The sequence below is a fragment of the Puma concolor genome, unplaced genomic scaffold (assembly GCF_028749965.1).
Source record: "Puma concolor isolate L17-30 unplaced genomic scaffold, mPumCon1.1.hap2 unalloc_scaffold_27, whole genome shotgun sequence".
NCBI lineage: Eukaryota > Metazoa > Chordata > Mammalia > Carnivora > Felidae > Puma > Puma concolor.
Window position 1 is genome coordinate 204,006 of NW_028240233.1, and position 20,370 is coordinate 224,375.

The 20,370-nt window shown below is 48.8% G+C and overlaps 2 protein-coding genes across 2 annotated transcripts; both read left to right on the top strand.

Moving 5' to 3' along the window:
• The first annotated feature begins 663 nt into the window (after positions 1–663).
• Positions 664–3,965, top strand: LOC147571445 (lysozyme-like protein 6). The gene is made up of 4 exons (XM_086696414.1): positions 664–718; positions 874–1,032; positions 1,926–2,004; positions 3,298–3,965. Exons 1-4 carry the CDS (start codon positions 664–666, stop codon positions 3,365–3,367), a joined length of 363 nt encoding a protein of 120 aa, XP_086552540.1. The 3' UTR covers positions 3,368–3,965.
• A 1,308-nt stretch (positions 3,966–5,273) lies between these two features.
• LOC147571446 (integrin beta-3-like) lies at positions 5,274–20,314 on the top strand. Its single transcript, XM_086696412.1, has 5 exons — positions 5,274–6,063; positions 7,227–7,327; positions 9,433–9,552; positions 15,694–15,860; positions 17,192–20,314. Exons 1-5 carry the CDS (start codon positions 5,732–5,734, stop codon positions 17,255–17,257), a joined length of 786 nt encoding a protein of 261 aa, XP_086552538.1. The 5' UTR covers positions 5,274–5,731; the 3' UTR covers positions 17,258–20,314.
• The last annotated feature ends 56 nt before the right edge of the window (positions 20,315–20,370 follow it).

The following is a 20,370-nucleotide window of genomic DNA, read 5'->3' on the forward strand; positions in this document are numbered from 1 at the left end:
TGGCCATCTTTCCATCATTCATCTTTCGAAGCCAAGTTCAAACAGCAGCCCTCCCCGAGAAGCCCCTCCCAACATTCTATATTCCTTCCACAATTATTAACTGAGCACTTACTATGTACCGGGAACTGTTTTAGGGGCTGGGGACAGAGACATCAACAAAGCCCCTTCCTTCACAGTGTTCGCATTCTAGGGGGAGAGGCGAGTCCCAAACACACACACAAACATATGAAGCACTTCCTGGTGGTGATAAATGTTATGCAGCAGAATAAAGCCAGGGGAGTGAGAGGTAACCTTGTCCTTGAAGGGGAAGTCAAGGAATACCTCTCTGAGGCGGTGACATTGAGCAGCACTGAATGAGGCAAAGGACCGGGTCACCCAAATGTCCGGGGAAGAGCATTCCAGGCAGAGGGAGCAGGCAGTGCAAAGGCTTCGTCCTCCTCCATGGTGGGGCTAGCTTCCTTCTGCCCAGATTTTGCACACACCTGTCTTGTGCTGTCCTTCTCGTTTTATCTTGTCTTACGGTCCTTTAAGGTGTGCGTCTTCATTCTTGTACTATAGGCCCTCTGAAGGCACCAGCTGCCTTTGACCCAGCTAAATGTCCCTCACTGGGTTTTGCACGGGTCACGGCACACAGCAGGCGATCATCAAGTGCAGGAGACGCGGATGGACAGCGGGATGATGAGCGGTTGTACTGAGGGCCAGGTGGATGGACCGAAGGGCGAGGGGAGAAGCTAATGGGTGCTTCCAGCCAGCTTGCCCCATCTAGCCTCTTAGGCCTTGTTCCTTTCTTCTGCTTCCCCGTCTCCCTTTCTCCTCCGTATCCTTTGTCCCTCAGTTCAGAGCCCTCTAAAAACTTCTTCTCCCTGTTCTAAGGGCTGTGCCTGGCTTTTGTGGAGAGCAACTGCAACCTATCAAAGGTAAATGAAAATGCAGACGGCAGCTTCGACTATGGCATCTTCCAGATCAACAGCCACTACTGGCGCAGTGACTACAAGAGTCACTCGGAAAACATGTGCCACGAGGACTGCAAAGGTCTGGCCGGGGTCTCAGGGTGGGAGAGGTGAGAGGATGAGTGGGGTCTACTCTCAGGACTTCTCTTCCCACTCCAAGCCTGGGAATGCACCCAGAGGGATGGCCCGAGGAGTCCAGGAATGCCTTTGCTGAGCAGAGGATTAGACTAGTGGCTACGATGCCCCTCCGGTTAGGAGATTCTCCGGGGTGCAGGCTCCAGAAAGGCTCTGCACACCCAGTAGCAGAGGACAGCAGCGGCCAACCTTTATCGAGAGTGTGTTCTATACTAAGCACGTCCCATGCCAGCTTCTCATGCGGTGGAAACTATTATGATCCCCGCTTCACAGACGAGCAAACTGAGGCTCATAGAACCAGTGCTGAATGCCAGACTGGTGGCCCTGAAGGCTCAGCTCTAACCATCAAGTGCTGACTTTGTTTGGTTAAAGGCCTGGTTGATTGGAGGCCAAGGACAAACTCCCCACCTCAGAGCCACTCCTGGAGGCTCCACAGGTCCATGACTTTGCCCCTTACTCCCTCTTTGGTACTCTGATCGACATCCCTGCACTCTTCACCTGAAGAGCCTCTCTCATTAGGCAAGGTTTACCTTGGCCTCTGTGCTGCCTGTTTTGACATTTCCTTTCCCTAGAAACCCTCAAACGTGGCGTGAACCAGCATGTACCCTAGCTAGGATGTGTGGTGGTAAACATACATTTACTCCTGCCCCTCCTGCCCCCACCCCTAGCCACTCTTGACCTCTAGCAGCCATTGTAGGGATATCTCAGTGGGCCTCTGGGAGGGAGCCCTTGCCTAATCTGGAAGGACTCAGCCCCTGGGGGGCAGGGAGAGCCAGTGTCTGCCTCAGTCTCTGGGACTGTCCTCTGTGTTCTCACGGGTATTCTCTGTCTCCCCTTCAGAACTGCTGAGCCCCGATCTTCTCTCAACCATCAACTGTGTGAAAAAGATTGTGTCTGGACCAGGGGGAATGAAGAACTGGTGAGGAGGTCACTGTGGGACTAAGTTAGCAGGCAGAGCCCCAAGAAGGATGTAGTGACAGGAGGGGACAGGAGGCAAGGACTCGACCCCTTCTAACCATCTAGAAAAACGTGGGAGAGCGGCGGGGCTCGGAAATGGGACTTATAAGACTTGGGATCTGGGTCTTTCTCTGATGTTGTATTAAAACCGTTTTGGACACAGTAGCAAAGCAACTTGAGTTAGCTGAGTGAGATGGCTTCGGAGGGGACAAGGTGTCTCACCGAGCTTACCCAAGGGGTCTCTTCTCGGGAAGAGAACGGAGGCGGAGCTGGGAACTGTCAGTGTGGCTTTCCTGACAAGTTTCTGCCTCCTCGTGTATTTCCTTCACTACTTTCTTTGTAGAGCAGTATATTCTGCTCCACATTCCAGAGGACAGATCGTGGCTGCCCCCAAGCTAACGGGCTAATGTTCTGAGCAGTCAGGGAGGCTGGCTAGTCTCAGCCCCGGAGTCCAAGGGGCTGGGATAGAGAATCTGATTGGCTCAGCTTGGACCCATCATCCCCGAGTGGTTCAATGAGCTGTAAGTGTGGGAGCAGTTAAGCAGTACCATCATGCTGGCCACGGGTGGGGGATGGGGCTGGCCCTCTCCATAATTCGCAGCAACATTTTCTATAAAAGGTGCGTAGCTCCTCAGCTGAGCAAATACCCCCAAAGCTGTCAGCTTCCCAATGGTAGACAGTGCAATGGTTGCTTCACTTTTCTGAGCTTCAGATTGGAGATAGATGATAGATAGATAGATAGATAGATAGATAGATAAGTTGCCTCTACAGGTGCCTGTGAGGATGGAGGGGGTTAAGTGCCTTGTCTACTCTAGGAACACCATGCGGAAGAGACGCTGACGGCTATTAGGGATGACCCTCTCTGGAGGGAGAGTCGATAGTTGCCCCTGAGATTGACGGATTGGTTATGTATGTACGTATGTATGTATGTATGTATGTATGTATGTATTTATCTTTCTGTGTGTTTAGTGACTCTCAGCCTTGTAAAATGGTGCGCTCCCCCTTCGGGGCCAGAGGAGGATTTGAAAACATGGGAGCATACTGGACGGGGGGAGGAGCCAAACACCACAGAGAAGAGAAATTTAAAGGAAGGCTCAGAGGGGCCACAGGGGGACAGACCAGAGAGCGAACAATGAAGGGGGTTCTGTGCATTGCCGTGCTGTGCTGTGCTGTGCGTTCACTAAGTGCTGGGTCATGGATGTGGAGAAGGAGCTACTAAGTAGGAAGCAAGAACCCAGCCTTCTTCTCTCCACAGGGTGGCATGGAGGTTGCACTGTGCGGGCAGGCCACTCTCCTACTGGATGACGGGGTGTCACAAGGAATGAGACAGGCGTGGAGCCATTCCAGCGTTCCTCTTCTCGCCTGGGGATCCTTCATGCCTTCTTCCTCTTGCCTCCACTTCACGTTATTTTCTTTCCTTCCCATGTTCAAAAAGGACTGACCAGAGCCCCAGGAATAAATGGTTTTCTAGGGCTTTCTCCTTGTACCCATCCAGGCCCAGGCCCCTGGTTCCTGACTGTCATTCGCAAACCAAGAGAGGACCACAGTGAAGAAGTTGTTATATCTGGGGAATTGTTAAAGCATTCCTTGTGCAAAGAATGTGTTGATTTATTCATTTTTAATTCCAGATATCTTCGAGTACCTAGTATGGCAGGAGGGTGGTAGGTACTAGAAGAAGCAAGGTAAATCATAACTATTGTTCTTGAGGTGTTCACCATCTGCCTGGAGAGGCAGAGACATACACGAATACTGGCTACAGCGAATGAGTGGATACATACAATGAATACATGGTGCTGATGTGGAGTTGAACCTGCAAAATGACAACGCAAAGACAGAAAAGGGGCAGTTGGAGGAATGTTCTACCCATGGCTACAATCGGAACTGCCTGAATAAACTGTCCCACCTGGGCCACTGCTGTCCCTACTTCTGAGCCTTAACTACTTCAGCTCTGAAGTGAGAGATTTGACATTTGAGTGGTTCCCAGACTTTTGGATTTCACAGACCTTTCTCAAAGGTTACTTTGTTTGGCCTCACAAAGGAAACACTATGGGACAAGGGTTTCTGAGGAGGCAGAGGCCTCCGGGTGCTGCCAGACCTCTGTGGCGTCTGCCTTTCCCTGTTCGGGAGCCACCACTGAAAGCTGCTTGTAGTAGACACTGTGGGGCCCCTCCAGCTGCTGTTAGGGCTGCTGATAATGGCTCACAGCTGCCCCTTCCTTGGAATTATCTTCAGCTGACAGGAGCCGTCTTGCCCTCAGACCTTGGCCAATGACTGGTGGACAAAGGTTACACAAGACCATTCCCTTTGCCTCCGGGTGGAGCGGGCTCTACTCTCCAGATATTTGGAGCTGGGGCAGCTGACCTTATGTTTACCATCCAGAAAGAAGCAGACATCTCTTTCCAAGGCAGCGAAGGTGTGTCTGAGTCTTGAATACCAGTGTATTCAAGTATAATCCAAGTATAATTCAAGTGTATTACTAGAGGATGGTGCTAGGATCACTGGCAGAGAGACTCATTGACCAAGGGCCGCTAGTCAGACCCACTGGGGTCCCTGGGGAGCAGAAGATGCCAGCTAGTGTCTGTTTGAGCCTATGCACCTCGCTCTCCTCCACCATCTTGGGGCCCATCCGCTCACACAGTGACATGATTTTCAGACCCGTTGAGGTTACTTCCCCTTGGCTCCCTGCCTTTCCTCTGATTAACAGTCAGATTTTTATTATTCATCCACTTCTTCCCGATTTGGAATCCTTGAGAATGAGTCACCTTTTCTTCTGAGTTTGGGAGAGCCAAGTTTTCAAGCCTTGTTAAGTGATTAGGGGGATGTAGCACTGAGAGTTAACACCTGCATTTAACCAATCTACCCCCCACCCCGATCTCTCTCTCCCATTCCTACATTCATGCAGTAAAGTGAGTAGGTCTTTCCTACTAGGGCTGATGGCTCTCTGCAGTACTGTGATAATACAACACAGGGCACATGCTGGTGAATGTGTGTGTGGTTCCCAGGATTTTTTGTTCTTTTTTAATGTTTATTTACTTATTTTGTGTGTGTGAGAGAGAGAGAGGGAGAGAGAGAATCCCAAGCAGGCTCCAGGCTGTCAGCCCAGAGCCTGACGCAGGGCTTGACCTCACTAACCAAACCGTGAGATCATGACCTGAGCTGAAATCAAGAGTCAGATGCTCAACCAACTGAGCCACCAGGCACCCTACCCAGGAACTTAACTAGGACATAAGCTCCATGGTAATAGGGACCTTTCCTGTCTCATTCACTGCCGAATCTCCAGTGCCCAGCGTGAGCTCAATAAATATTTGTTGCATAAATGGATAAAGAAACATTAATTGCATGCCTACTGTATTTCAGACGTTACGCTAATCCCTACCGACGGACAAATTGGTATGTCCTCTCTCACTGTGGAGCTCAAAATCTAGAAAGAGAAACAGATAGGCAAGCAAATGGGCTGGTCATGAGGGTTAAGATAGAGGTATATGTAAGTGCTGAGAGAACACGTAGTAGACAGTTAATTTGCTCTGGGGCGGTCAGAAAAAGTTATGGGGAGGAAGGAACTTTTGAGTTGAGCTTTGAAAGGTAAGTGGGAGTTTGGTAGCGATCACAGGACGAAAGGGCGTCAAGGCAGAGAGCTAGCAGCATGAGGCTAGAAGGATAGAAGGTGGTGACGCTTCCGTGGGGTGTTAATGAGTGGCCGTGGGAGGAGGGTGGATGAGGGTAAAGCTGGAGAGCAGGCTGAGCCGCGGGTTGGGGCCCCTCACCTGCTGCCCGCCCCCTCGGGCTGTGTGCTTTCAGGTCACGGCCAGTGCAGCTGTGGGGACTGTCTGTGTGACTCCGACTGCACCGGCTTCTACTGCAACTGCACCACGCGCACCGACACCTGCATGTCCAGCAACGGGCTGCTGTGCAGCGGCCGGGGCAAGTGTGAGTGCGGCAGCTGCGTGTGCATCCAGCCCGGCTCCTACGGGGACACCTGTGAGAAGTGCCCCACCTGCCCTGACGCCTGCACCTTTAAGAAGTGAGTGGGCAGAGAAGTGAGTTGGAGCCAGTCGGGTGCTAGAAGGAGGGAGGGGGCCCCCCAGGCTAGAATCCCCAACCCTCCAGGTTCTTATTCACCAAAGCTTCAGGAGGAGGCGTCCGCTGCAGCTAAGAGGCTAGCTTTCCTCTTCCCACGGAAAAGTTTGGGCAAAGGTGGAGGTAGAGCCAACCGTGCAGGGGCCAAAGTAGCACCCGCTGGACTCCAGTTGGAGAACCCCCTCTCCTGGGATGGCATCCTGAATCCCTGAGTTGGGAGGAAGGCTAAACCAGGGAACTTCTGGGGAACGTTCCCATGTTCCGATCCTGTGGGAGAGTTGGGCTGGAGTTATGAAGGATTCTGTGAAACAGGAGATGTTCGCTAGTACAAACTCCACTCATCTGGGGTCAGGGGAAGCTCCTGCCATTTCTCTTGCCACTTTAAGCAGGGCTGGGCTCATAGGCATGCGACCTGTGCATTTGTACAGAGCCCTGTGCTTAGAAGGGCCCCATGCTTGGTTTACCGCTCTGCCGGCACTGTCTTGTAATGCTTAGGGATTTTTGAACAAGGGACCTGACATCTTCTTTTGTGCTGGGTCCCCAGATTACATGACCGGTTCTGCCTTTAAGGCTCCTGGAAGTGGCACACGCCTCACCTCCTGTCACACTCTCGGATGGGACATGAAGAAGTTTAATGAGGGGACTGGGGCCTTCTGCCTGCCAGGCCCTGCCTCTGGGTGAGGAGGAACTCCCACCCCTGAACTCCAGACCCGACCCTCTGGGTCCCCCAGAATTGCCTTACAGGGGTTTTTGTTTCGGTGTTTGTTTTCCGAGGTGGGGCAGCTTTCTGGTGTGTGGAGGTCAGAGCTGGACTGACACACACGTAGGTTTGCTCCTCTCTCGTCTTTTTTGTTTATTTATTTTTGAGAGAGAGAGGGAGACAGAGTGCAACTGGGGGAGGGGCAGAGAGAGGGACACATAGAATCTCAAACAGACTCCAGACTCTGAGCTGTCAGCGCAGAGCCTGACGCGGGGCTCGAACTCGCGGGGCTCGAACTCGAAGACGGCGAGATCATGGCCTGAGCCGAAGTCGGATGCTTAACTGACTGAGCCACCCAGGCGTCCCTCTCCTCCCTTGTCTTCGTCTCTGTGTCGTCTCTCTTTTAGGGAGTGTGTGGAGTGTAAGAAATTTGACCGGGGAGACCTACGTAAAGAAAATACCTGCAGCCGTTACTGTCGTGATGAGATTGAGTCTGTGAAGGAGCTCAGTAAGTTCAGCATGTCTTAGAATCGCGCACATATGCGGCTGCTGAAGTTTTCAGTTGATCCCAGAACGTGTCTATGTCTCATCAGTAAAATGGAAGAGTAATCCCTGCCTCAAAGGCATGTTGTACAGACCTGCTGCACACGAGGCACTTAATAAAGGCCAGCTTCCCTGAGTCCTCTTGTGCCCTCTGCTAATTTGTTCCACAGTCCCTCCCCATTCTGCTGCTTCCTGGAACCCACAGACTCAGCAAGACCCTACAGACAACTTTTAAAGTATGTAGAAATCAACCCTAACTTGACCTCCCCAGGGAAAGGAAGACAATGCATCCCATTTTACGGATGAAGAAACCTAGGCTAGGTGACGTCAGTTTAGGAGGCTAGTAACCATTTACTGAGTTTACTTAACTGAGAGTGTTAAGCAATGCCCAGGCATACTGCTCTGCTGGTTTGGAGGGAAACCTTCACCCTTATGGATTTTAGCTAAAATCATAATGCTGTAGCCTTTTTTGGCTCTCTGGAGCCCTTCCTAGAATAAGACAGATAAAAATACAGTGGTGAACAAAACTCTTGCCTGCGGTCATTCTAGTTTGAATTTCACCTTGACCGAAAAGGGGATAATCTTTGTTGCTGTCAGCGCATCTGATGTGGTTATCTGGGTCAGCGAGGCATTGGTTGGTCTAGGGAGATGGCAATCTCTCCTGAGATAGCTGTCTCTCACGAAGGCAGGAAACATGTTTTCAGTGAGAGCCACAGTGAGACACAGCCAGTCAGTCGGCTTCTGGCTGGGGGTGTTACAGAAAAGGGTCAGCTCTCTGGATCCTTTGGCTAATATCAGAAGTGGGGCTGGTTGGGGGGGGGGGTGAGGGGCATGATTTGGGGATTGAGTTTGAAGAGACGGCTTTTCCTCCTGAGGAGAATCGGTATGCTGTGATTATCTCAGGCAGGTGAGACTGCTGAGAGAGATGTGAGATGTTATTATTACCTGGACCAGAGGGGAATCTCAGGTTAGTTGAACATATTTCTGTTACCCCCTACCCCCGTGCCATGATAATCATAAAGATAAATGCTTGTTTGTATGGAATTGTGTAACTTATAAAAGTTAGGCAAGTATCTTTTCATACACATGATCTTGTCTTTTTCTCAGCCACCTAGTAGAGTAGAACTGTGGTACTGTTGTTATCTTCATTTTGCAGATGAGCAAACTGAATCTCAGGAAAGCTACATAACTTGCCCGAACAAGTTAAGCTTAGAACTGAATCTGGAAATCCTTACTCTTTCCACTGTACTCTTATACCACTGGTTTTCGGGAGGCTTATTGAGTTCAAGTCTGGTGTGCTCTGAGACTCCTGTTTTAGTTCTGTTCCATCACATACTTGTGTTGACCTTGGTGCATTTGCTTAACGTCATCGTGTGTCAGTTTTACCTGTCTGGTTGCATCACTATAGGACGTGGTGCAAATGATAGAGGGGCACCTATAGTTTCCCTGTCAGAATAACAGGCTTCAGAATTAGAAGGGGTGAAGCCTACAAAAAAGTGATGGGAGTCAGAGAAGAGAGGCTGGCTCTGAAGAGGAACACTGGATCAGACGCAGAAACGGAAGAAATGTAAGGGCTTTGCCAACAAACTATTGAGAATAGTTGAGCCAGGAGGGAAAGGAAAGAGAGGGAAGGGAACACCCTTCTGTATTAGGTACTGTTCACTTGACGTCATTTAGTTCTCTACCAGTGTTGTGAGGTGGGTTATCCTTTTCCTTTCATAGATGAAGAAAGAGCCAGTGAGGTCAAGTAACTTCCCCAATATTACGCAGCTGACAGGTGGTAGAGCCAGGCTTTGAATCACACTGTGTCATGTGTTCTGTCATGTCCCTTCCAAGGGAAGGAATACGAACCAAAAAGGGTCTAGGAGGGACAAAAGTCAGCAGCGAGGGTCATCTAGAGGCAATTGCCAGGCACAACAGCCATCTCAAATCTAGGCATCTTGCCTAATGTCAGGCATAGGGTTTCCTGTTGCATACTTTCTCAGAAGTCCCATGACTGGGGTTTGGGGATGGCCCTGTCTTCCAGGAATTGCCTTGTTTTTCACTCTCCCATATTTTCCCCTTCCTCAGAGGATACTGGCAAGGATGCAGTGAACTGCACGTACAAGAATGAAGATGACTGTGTTGTCAGATTCCAGTACTATGGAGACTCCAGTGGAAAGTCCATTCTCTGTGTGGTAGAGGAGCCAGGTGCGTGAACCACCAGGGCCCCTGACGCTGCACCTATAGGGAGAGGGAGAGCCACGTTAGGCAGCGATTTCCACCCATTACGCCTCTTACACAGAACAGCCAAGTTAAGACTACCTTACAAGTGGTAAGTTAGGGCCTGTCATCTGGGTGTGGGAGATATTTAAATACCGATCTTAGTGAGAAAGTGACTTGCTAATTGAGGAGACAGAAAAAGAAGGTGGGTAAGGAAAGGAAGAAGGTAGATATGGATCCCACCAAGGGACAAAATACATCCTGGCATTTTTTTGAGGGGACAGTATTAAGAAGTGAGGAATTTAAAGTCTGGGACTCTTCAGCGTCCGCTCTACTTAAGGTCAGGTGGTTGCCAAGGGCAACCTGTTCGCTGCTTCAGACGAAGGCCTGATGCTTTGAGGTGTTGACCTTACCAGGGTCACCATGAGACACAGTACTGGGTTTGAGGCACCAACCCAAGGTGTTCTGAGCACTGAAAAGATAGTGCTTGCTCTCACAGCCTTCTGGAAGCAGGAGGAGCTCATCCGTCATACACAGACCAACCACAGGTTTGTCGCCATCCAGCGTAGTAGATTAGCTCGCTTCCCCTTACCACCCCCGTCTCCTTCCTTTCTCTTACGCAACAGATGAAGCTATGAATCACTAGACAATATTTTCGAGTACTTATTGTATATCAGGCGGTAGACTAGGTGCTGGGAATATAACAATAGATAAAGCAGATGTGGCACTCACAGGCCAGGGGGAGAGGGACATGTAAATTGATAGTGATACTGCTGAGGGACAAGGGCTGTGCCAAGGCGGGGGGTAGACAGGAGCTTCTGTGAGTGAAGGAACAATGTCTGAAGGCAGAGACTAAGTCAGTTGGTTGTTCGTCAGTTGATTCCCACAGCTGTAGATATTTCTTCAGGTCCTCCTTCAGACCAGGGTCCAGCAAACACTTTCTGTTCAGGGCCAGGGGTTAAATATTTTAGGCTTTGGCGGCACCTGGGTGGCTCAGTTGGTTAGGTGTCTGACTCTTGATTTCAGCTCAGGTCATGATCTCACGGTTCATCGGTTTGAGCCCCACATTGTGCTCCGCACTGACAGTGTGGAGCCTGCTTGGGATTCTCTCTCTCTCTCTCTCTCTCTCTCTCTCTCTCTCTCTCTGCCCCTCACCCACTTGTGCTTTCTCTGTCTCAAAATAAATATTTTAGGCTTTGTGGGCCTTGTGGTCTCTGCCATGACTACTCTGCCATTGTAACAGGAAGGCAGCCATAGTCTATATATTTTTTTTTTAATTTTTTTTTCAACGTTTATTTATTTTGGGGACAGAGAGAGACAGAGCATGAACGGGGGAGGAGCAGAGAGAGAGGGAGACACAGAATCGGAAACAGGCTCCAGGCTCTGAGCCATCAGCCCAGAGCCCGACGCGGGGCTCGAACTCACGGACCGCGAGATCGTGACCTGGCTGAAGTCGGACGCTTAACCGACTGCGCCACCCAGGCGCCCCAGCCATAGTCTATATTTAATGCACAAGCCTAAGTATATTTAGAAAGACAGGTGGCAAGCCACATTTGGCTCCCAGACAATAGCTTGCTGGCCCCTGCTTTAGGAAAGTGGGTCTCAAACTTTTCTATGTTCCCCTTGTTAAAAAATCGAGAGTCCTAAGCCCCATGCTGCTTCCATGAGCCTCTATGTTCTTTTTATTAGATTTTTTTATTACATTTTTAAATGTTTATTCATTTTTTGAGAGAAAGATGGAGCACGAGTCGAGAGAAAGATGGGAGGAGCAGAGGGAGAGGGAGACACAGAATCCGAAGCAGGCTCTAGGCTCTGAGACCAACGCAGGGCTCGAACCCATGAACTGTGAGATCATGAGCTGAGCCAAAGTCGGACACTTAACTGACTGAGCCACCCAGGTGTCCCCAGCCTCTGTGTTCTTGAACCGTGCTCCTGGCAGTTGTGAGACGCCCCAATATTTGAGTGCCTCTGCTTTGGACACATCACTTCCCCTAGTGAGCCTTCTCAGACCTCCTCCATCATCCTTTCTTCTGATTCGGTTGGGTGCTCCTGTTTGAGTCCCAGAGCAGCTGTGTTTCCCTTAGATGGGCCTTCATCCCACCATTAACTTGCTTCTTTAATCACCCATCTCCCTCAGTAGATCACGTGCTCCACGAACACACGAACCATCTGTCTTATCTATGGTTATATCTCCATACTTGGCTCAGTCATCTACAGAGAAGATACTTAGTAAACGGGTTTTTTTTTTTTTTCAACGTTTATTTATTTTTGGGACAGAGAGAGACAGAGCATGAACGGGGGAGGGGCAGAGAGAGAGGGAGACACAGAATCGGAAACAGGCTCCAGGCTCTGAGCCATCAGCCCAGAGCCTGACGCGGGGCTCGAACTCCCGGACCGCGAGATCGTGACCTGGCTGAAGTCGGACTCTTAACCGACTGCGACACCCAGGCACCCCAGTAAACGGGTTTTGAATGAGTTACTAGGACTGATTATTCGAGTTGACGGGCAGGCTTGCATACATGTTGATACCTGCTCGGAGAACCTTGGCTGCTTGGAGAAGGAAGCGGGTGACAGTGGAAAGAAGCTCTACTACATCCGGGTCAGCCAGGGTGTTGCTGGCTGCATGGGTACCGGAGAGCATGGCGCCCCCTACCGTGATATTGTTCACCTGCCTTTCCCAGGGCTCTCACCCTTCAGAAGGGAGAAGGAAGGTAAAGGAAAGGGTATGACCTTAGTTTGATTTAGCGACTCAAGGGAAAGCTGACATGGGAAGGGGAGAGGGCAGAGTCTGGGTATGTATCTGTGGGGGAGCACATGTGGATTATTTGGCCATGACCCCTCACACTTTCCCGCCCACCTGTGTTAACGCGTTTCATGGGTTTTTCCACACCCGCCCTATTTGCACCTTTGTGCTTTCTCATTTCTGAAGGGCAGTACGTTCTTGCTTTGGGGTTTAACGTTACTTCATCTCTGCTATAACAATCCTTGCAGGTGCTTCTGCTGTAACACCAAAATCTTGTGGCTTGATATTCTTAGACTGGAATCCACTACCTGAAATTATGGGGCAGAAAGATGGTGATAACCTGAGCTTGTACAAATAACCCCCCAGGGTAGGGGGTGGAGTAGCTTTTCTGATGTAGATCCCATCCTCCACATGAGGAGATGGGACCCCAGACCCATATTCCCTATCTTGTTGCCCTGGAATTCTGAATTTGACCTCTCTTCTCACCTACCGCCCCCGACTATTTTCAGGGGTTCTGGCTTTGTGCAGAATGTGTCATCTGAGGTCCCAGAGCATAGGAGGGGATTATTCTCATTCTCTTCCCCAACTCACGCCTTTGCGGATGGTCTCCCTGAAGGGGAGGGCCACTGCAAGGCAGTAGAGACAGCACTGCCAAAGGGCTTGGCCTTGACTGGGTGGTGTTCAGCCTACTATGTGGAGTGGGCTCGGCTGAGCTGGGTCCTTATCACTCCCAGATAGAGTTGCCTCGTCGAATACAATATGTCCCATTCAACATTTAGTACCTACTTAGGCTAAAAAATTATTGTTTATCTGAAATTCAAGTTTAACTGGATTTCCCGTGCTTTTGCCAAACCTGCTAGCCCTGCCCAGTCTTTCCTGACCTTGGCTCGCCACCATGGGTCCTCATCACCGTGGCTGAGAGATCTCTCTAGAGACCAGCTGATCTCGTCATCTTCTTCCAGGAATCCTGCCATCTACTCCTTTCAGGACAAATGCTTAATAGACGTTTTTGCCTGAAGACCTCTTGACATTCTACCTGTCCCACCCATACTGACATGCAGAATTGAAGAGATTTCACTCTGAGGTTTGAGGGTCAGCCCTCTCTTCCCAAGAATTCATGATTGTTGTTCCCGGAAGAGCTGGTGCCCTTCACTCCTGGGAACTCAGACACTGGAACCTCACAGCCTCTCTCCAGATGCTCCTTTAATTATAGACAGGTTATAATTTGGTAGCTTGGGAAATAGCTAGCTTGGGTCTGCATCGGTGGTTGTTTTTGGGTCATGTGTGGTGAGCATAGGGTGTATGTTTAGAGAAGAAGGTGGGAGACAGTGTGGAAAGTGGGCATGACCACCTCTCCAGACCCATCAATACCCGTATATCCAAACACCTAATTACATAACACCTGAGAAGTTACTGGAGTGAGGTCACCAATCAGACACCTGTGGTTTATGGGAAGCAGAGCTCTGCAGAGCACAGTCCGCTTGGTCTTCAGAGGGGTGATGCACCTCTGTCTGTGTTGGTTGTTGACTAGGGTTGAACAGGAAGTCGGCTTTCAATAGGGTTAGGATTAAAGATGATGAAATATTTTGGGAAGGAACCCAAAATATTGTCTGGGTTGGCAGGCTTCCTGGTCTCTAAGTGTGCTAACAAGGACATTAGGTTCCCAGCCCTCAGAGATGTACATATCCAAACCAGAGAAACAAATACAAATGCCCAAGGAGCTAGGTAAATAAGTTAGTGAAAACAGTCAGGTGTAACAAGAACACGAGTAATAACAGTAGCTGATAGTTATTGAGCACTGAGTCTGTGCTCGGCAGAGTTCTGAGTTCTTTAAATATATTTAACTTATTTATTTTTACAGGTTTCTTTTTTTTTTAAATATTTATTTTGTGGGAGAGAGAGAGAGAGTGTGCACGAGTTGGGGAGAGGGGCAGAGAGAGAGGGAGAGAGAATCCCAAGCAGGCTTCATGATCAGCATGGAGCCCGATGCCCGGGTGGCTCAGCTGGTTAGGCATCCTACTTCAGCTCAGCTCACAATCTTGCAGTTCATGGGTTCAAGCCCCTATTGGGCTCTGTGCTGACAGCTCAGAGCCTGGATCCTGCTTCAGATTCTGTGTCTCCCTCTCTCTCTGCTCCTCCCCCACTCATGCGCTCTCTCTCTCTCTCTCTCTCTCTCTCTCTAAAAAATAATAATCATTAAAAAAAGAAATAAGTTGGGGTGCCTGGGTGGCGCAGTGGGTGTTCGACTTCAGCTCAGGTCATGATCTCACAGTTCGTGAGATCGAGCCCCGTGTTGGGCTCTGTGCTGACAGCTCAGAGTCCGGAGTCTGCTTTGGATTCTGTGTCTCCCTGTCTCTCTGCGCCCCCCCCCCCCCATACATGCTCTGTCTCTGTCTCTCTCAAAAATAAATAAACATTAAAAACAATTTTTAAAAGTATATATTTAACTATTCTTCATAAGTTTTGGAATTCAGTGCTATTACTTTCTCCATTTTAAACATGGAGAGATAGGAAACAGACACCCAGAAAGGTTAAATAGTTTATCAAAGGTCACATAGCAAAGTAAGTTGTCAGCCAGGATTCGAACGCTGGCGGTCTAGCTCCAGAGCCCACAGTAGCACAGCCTCCATGACAAGTTACATGTTGCCTCTGTTTAGTGGAGAAAAGAGGGTGGTGACAAGTCTGGCAAACTAGAAAATGTGTCCCATCTAAAGGGGACAGCAGCTACTCACATCTAACCAGGGCTGCCCTGTGGGTGCAGTGTTTCCAGACCTTTTTATTTATGTTAAAAAAAAAATTTTTTTTTACTTTTATTTATTTTTGAGAAACAGAGTGAGACAAAGCATGAGCAGGGGAGGGGCAGAGAGAGAAGGAGACACAGAATCTGAAGCAGGCTCCAGGCTCTGAGCAAGCAGTCAGCACAGAGCCTGATGCGGAGCTTGAACCCACGAACTGTGAGATCATGACCTGAGCTGAAGTCGGACGCTCAACCGACTGAGCCACCCAGGCGCCTCTATTTATTCATGTTTTTAAAGGGAAGAAGAAGAATCTGAAGTTTTAGGGGGATAATCTCCTGATTATTCAATGCTGCCAACAAAATAAAAATTTAATCAAGCTTTTGTTTTAAATCCAGTAGAGTTAACATAAAATCAACTTTTTAATAAACACTTGAGTAGGTTAGATTCTACCGGGGGTGACCTGCTTATGACCTCTAATTTAAACTACTCAGGACAGATTATTGCTGTCTTAAATATTGGTACTCCCCCCCCCCTTTAAAAATTTTGATTTATTTTGTAAGCCCTGTTTCCCTCAGAGAGATTTCTAGTAATTTCTTACTTGGTCAAGTTGCCTTTACAACGTCCCTGCTCTGTGCTCTCTCCTGACAGAGTGTCCCAAGGGTCCTGACATCCTGGTGGTCCTACTCTCAGTGATGGGGGCCATTTTGCTCATCGGCCTTGCTACTCTGCTCATCTGGAAGCTCCTCGTCACCATCCATGACCGGAAGGAGTTTGCTAAGTTTGAGGAAGAGCGAGCCAGAGCAAAATGGGACACAGTAAGAGTCGGGGCTGGGCATTTTCTTAAGTCATTGGTTTGAGAGCCTCAACTGGAAATAGTAGGTACTTAGGGGAGCCAGGTTCAGCCAGCACCATAATTTCCCAGTTAGTCTCTGTTGTGGAAATTGGGAGATGGTCCTGTTGTCTTTATTCCTGAAAGCCACCTGAGTCTCTCCCTGCCACACAGTGACCATAGGTCCCGTCGGTGAGAACTGACTGAGTACAGGTAGGGCCCAGCTCTGCTCTGGACACTGACACAATCAAAAGGAAACATATTCTCTAATTGAGGAAGACAGGACAAATGATGGGGGGGGGGGGGAACGTTATTATTGCCAGTTTGTAGATAAGAAAACTGAGCACAGAGAGGTTCAACGGCTTGCCCAATTGTGGGAGGGAATCAAGTTATGATAGAAATTACTCTTTGAGCCAGCCTCTTAAAACATATCCTCTCTGCAGTTTATTCTGATTGCATTCAATCAAGCATCTATCGAGAACTTTCTATATACTTAATTTTGCTCTGTTCTCCTTTGGCTCATCTTCCACATTCTGACTTTTTTTTCTGGACCTTCCAAAATGGCTGTTTGACTCCATGAATGTCTAGCGGGAGGCTGGAAGTTTGTTCTCATTTAATGGTCACCTCAGGCCTTGGTACTCAAGGGTCCCAAGACACTTGAGATGTTTCTGTTCGTACAGTGTAGAAATCTGGAATCTCAGCGGCACATGAGAATGTGTTGTATTTCTTGAAATGGGACTCCTAAAGACGGCCAGATCTTATGGGATTTATCACTTTTTGTTAGAAAATAATTTGGGCAACCCAGTGAGGGTCTTATTTTTTCCTGCTAACATGACAGTGGGTAGTGCTTGGAAGGATGAGATGAGAACAAATTAAAATGATTTTGAGTGAAAGCTATCCTCTCTGTTTCAGCTACCACCTGCTACATTTCTTGTCTCTGCCCGCATCCCTCAGCATAGTCACAATAAAAGAAAAAAAAATTGGAGAAGGGCAAAAGAGAGAGTTCAGGAGAGAAGCAGGAAATAGATACTGGCTACAAGTGGTACTGAGGTGTTTGGGGATCACCAAAAAGTAATGGGTTGCATTCAACCCCTTCGAAACAGCAGCACAATGGCATTCCACTTTCTCTCTCCTCTTATTTCCTACCCACTCCCATCTCAGGAGCGAATATGGGGTTACAATGAGCATTAAGCGATTCATGGATGGTGTAGCCCGGAGAAAGGTGTCTTGGGTAAAGTCTTCAGGCGAAATGTAATCGTTGAGGGCAGGGAAGAATTGAGGAATTCACCGTAAGACACATTTCTGTTCTCTCCGCAGGCCAACAACCCACTGTATAAAGAGGCCACATCCACCTTCACCAACATCACCTACCGGGGCACTTAATGACAAGCAGTCATCCTCAGTTCGCTGTCAGGCTGTCCCAGAATTGTGGATACCTCTGCTGTCATGTTTACAGGGAACGAAATCTGTGGGGCAGGATAGGGGGCTGGGAGTGGGGTGGGTTACAAGAATGTCAGTATGTGGAGGTGTGGGTCTCTGTGCGTGTGTACGCGTGAGTGTGCTGCATGTGGGGGAGTGTGTAATTTAAAACTTGAGGTGTGTCCAGACACGTGGAGCTCCTCAGCCTTTGTCCGCAGAATGCCTCCTTCAGGGATCCTTCCTGCTTAACCTTAGGGTGACCCACGTAGCTGAGCAGGCACTGTTCATTACCTCAGTGAGAAGCCAGCTTTCCTTTTCCGGCCATTTCTCCCGAAGAGAAGGGCAGGGCTGAGCCTCTCATTCCAGAGGAAGGGGCCTTGACTCTGCCTTGAGTTTACGGTTCTTGGGTCCGACGCTCAGCAGCTCTGATAGCAAATGCTGGGCTCTGCAGCCTTGTTGTGTCATCTGGACTTTGATCTCCTTTGCCTTCCCTCAGGCTGAAGGAGAAATCAGAAGCAAGCGGAGCCATGGGAGTTGCCTATGTCTTTCGCTATCCCCTCAATCCAGTATGGTTCTCTCACAAGGGGAGCCCTTGCCAGCAATTCTGTTGGGAGTGAGGATGGGAAGGCCACTCAGGGGTCATGCATGGCCTGGATGAACGTGCCAGAGTCCCCCAGTTCATAATCATCACCCTTCAGATTTGTCTCCTTGGCACCCCACCCTAGAAGTTCGATCGGAGGATGCGTGTTACCCTTAGAGCAGCATCACCTCTTTACCTTCTACGTCCACACTCTCACTGCTGTAGACATTTGCTACATACTGGGAATTTCTTTCATGACCGGACGCTTTTCCTCCCAGGGAGAGTGCTGTGATGAGAGCCAGAGATCTGGCCCCGCCCTTCAGGCCCTCTGCCCCTTGTCCAAGGCACCCCCCCCCCCCCCGCCCCTACACCCAATCTGGTGCTTCTGTGTGCTACATCCATCCATGGGGCTGATTGCACTTATCTACCTCTCGGCTGTCTTGTGAAGGAATCATTCCCATGGGTCTCTGAGTCTGCTGGGCATATGTGCCACATTTAGAAGGATGGGCCAGTGGATCAGCGTGTGTGGCCTATTCTCCTATGGGCTGGGCAACCTCATTTTAACTCAGTCTTTAATCTGAGAGGCCACAAGTGCAGTTTTATTTTATTTTTCTCATTGGGTCACCTGAAACCATGATGAGGCTTGCTTAATCTAAAGGAATACGTACAGAAACACATTTGCATTTATATTTATTTGAGGAGGAGGAGCATATTTAAAAAAAAACAACAACAACCCCACACAGACTTGGGATGGATACAGACCCTCCCACTTGGCATCACTCATAGGGAGTTGCTGTCCATTTGCTGGATCTGTAGGGGCTCTCTCATCCTGGGAGCCTGTGGGGATGGCCCCCCGGGCATGCTGGGCCATTTCTGAGCAGGAGGGGTACAAGTGGTTCTTTTCTCCTAGCAGTTGCTTCCTTGGTGTTCACATTGGTCTAAACATTAACAACCACCCTCACCCCCCATTCATCAAGAAAAAGGAAAGAGCTATAGACCGTGGTCTGACGATCAGAAAATGTAAGTCCTGGCCTCATTGTTGCAGCTGAGGAAGCTTTACCCTTAATTAAGGCAAGCCTCTCTTCCTTCCCTTCGGGGCTCAGTTTTCTAGTTTGAAAAATGATAGTTTGGACCAGCCAGTCTGGAAGGTGTCTTTCAATATCGAGAATCTGAGATGCTGGGACTTACTGTGGCATCAGACATTCAGTCAAGATTCCGTGAGATGTTGATACTACTTTTTTTGTTGTTAAGTTGGGAGATCTGAGAGACCGGCTTTTGCAAGAGCGGATGTCATTCCACGTCACCTTTCTCAATGAAAAAGCCTCATTCTGGCCTCTCTTAGAGCCCCTTCTCCGATGTTTGTTAGCAGTCACATTTCCTAATGTAGCACTCAAGCTCCACTTAGTTTATTATTCCTTAGCTCACTTTGCACACGTTTGCATCCACATATAAGGGAGAGGAATCCATTAAGAAGTAGCTGAAATGTGTATTCTGCATTCGTGTGGTAACACTGAGAATAAGCCTTGGAATTAGGAGTAGGGCAAGTGACTGAGCCTTGTCTCACCCATGGATTACTCTTTACTGAAAGGGATGGTAGTACAGTAGAGGGGTAAATGGGGGAGGGGAGGGTCGATAATGAATCCAAGAAGTTTAGAACCTAACTATACCCTTTGGCTACTGAGACAAGAGTCCATTAAAGCAGTAGTTGGACCTTTTCTTTAGATAAGATGGTTTATATGAAGACACTATATCAAAGGAGGAAGAACATATATTTAAAGGATGAAAAAATCAGTAGGACTCTTCTCTGAGCTTCTGGAAGGAGACTCCTAGGCTTTAAAAAGGCGCCGGGTGGTCCAGTTAGGTGTTTGACTTTGGCTGAGGTCATGAACTCGCATTTCGTGAGTTCCAGCCCCACATCAGCCTCTGTGCTGACAGCTCAGAGCCTGGAGCCTGCTTCGGATTCTGTGTCTCCCTCTCTCTCTGTTCCTCCTCTGTTCACGCTTTCTCAAAAATAAATGAAGATTAAAAAAAAAAAAAAAAAGACCAATACTCTTTGTATGCGGGGAGAACCTGTAGCTGTGTTCGCGAGACAGCAAATGGCAGTCAGTTTGGGCATCACGTAGGGTGAACATCTAAATAGTATTTTGGTATCAGCACAGCCCAAAGAAGTTATTTATTTGTGCTCAGCTCATCTGGAGAGAACTTATGTTCAGTCTCAGGGTGTGTGGATAGTAATGGGAAGCTTGGGATGCTCCTGACAAGTTGTCACATAACGAATCCCATCTTTCTCTCTCAGATATTCCTAGACCATCCATGATTTCAAGATCCTTCTCTTTGTTAGGTATTCCTGGTGGAAATGACTTAAGTGCCTTCCTGACTTCCTAACCACCCCCTCTGTTTGAATTGTGCAACAGTAAATTAAATGTGCTTTCCAAAAAGAATTGACCTAAGGCTGCCCAGTTCTTCCTGTGTTGTTATTTCTGTTTTCTTTGGGTGA

Coding starts and splice junctions, on each gene's coding strand:
- LOC147571445 (XM_086696414.1), top strand. CDS start 664: ATGGACAGCGGGATGATGAGCGGTTGTACTGAGGGCCAGGTGGATGGA. Junction 1,033..1,925: donor GTGCCACGAGGACTGCAAAG/GTCTGGCCGGGG, acceptor TCTCCCCTTCAG/AACTGCTGAGCCCCGATCTT. Junction 2,005..3,297: donor CCAGGGGGAATGAAGAACTG/GTGAGGAGGTCA, acceptor TTCTCTCCACAG/GGTGGCATGGAGGTTGCACT.
- LOC147571446 (XM_086696412.1), top strand. CDS start 5,732: ATGAGTGGCCGTGGGAGGAGGGTGGATGAGGGTAAAGCTGGAGAGCAG. Junction 7,328..9,432: donor TGAGTCTGTGAAGGAGCTCA/GTAAGTTCAGCA, acceptor CCCCTTCCTCAG/AGGATACTGGCAAGGATGCA. Junction 15,861..17,191: donor CCAGAGCAAAATGGGACACA/GTAAGAGTCGGG, acceptor TTCTCTCCGCAG/GCCAACAACCCACTGTATAA.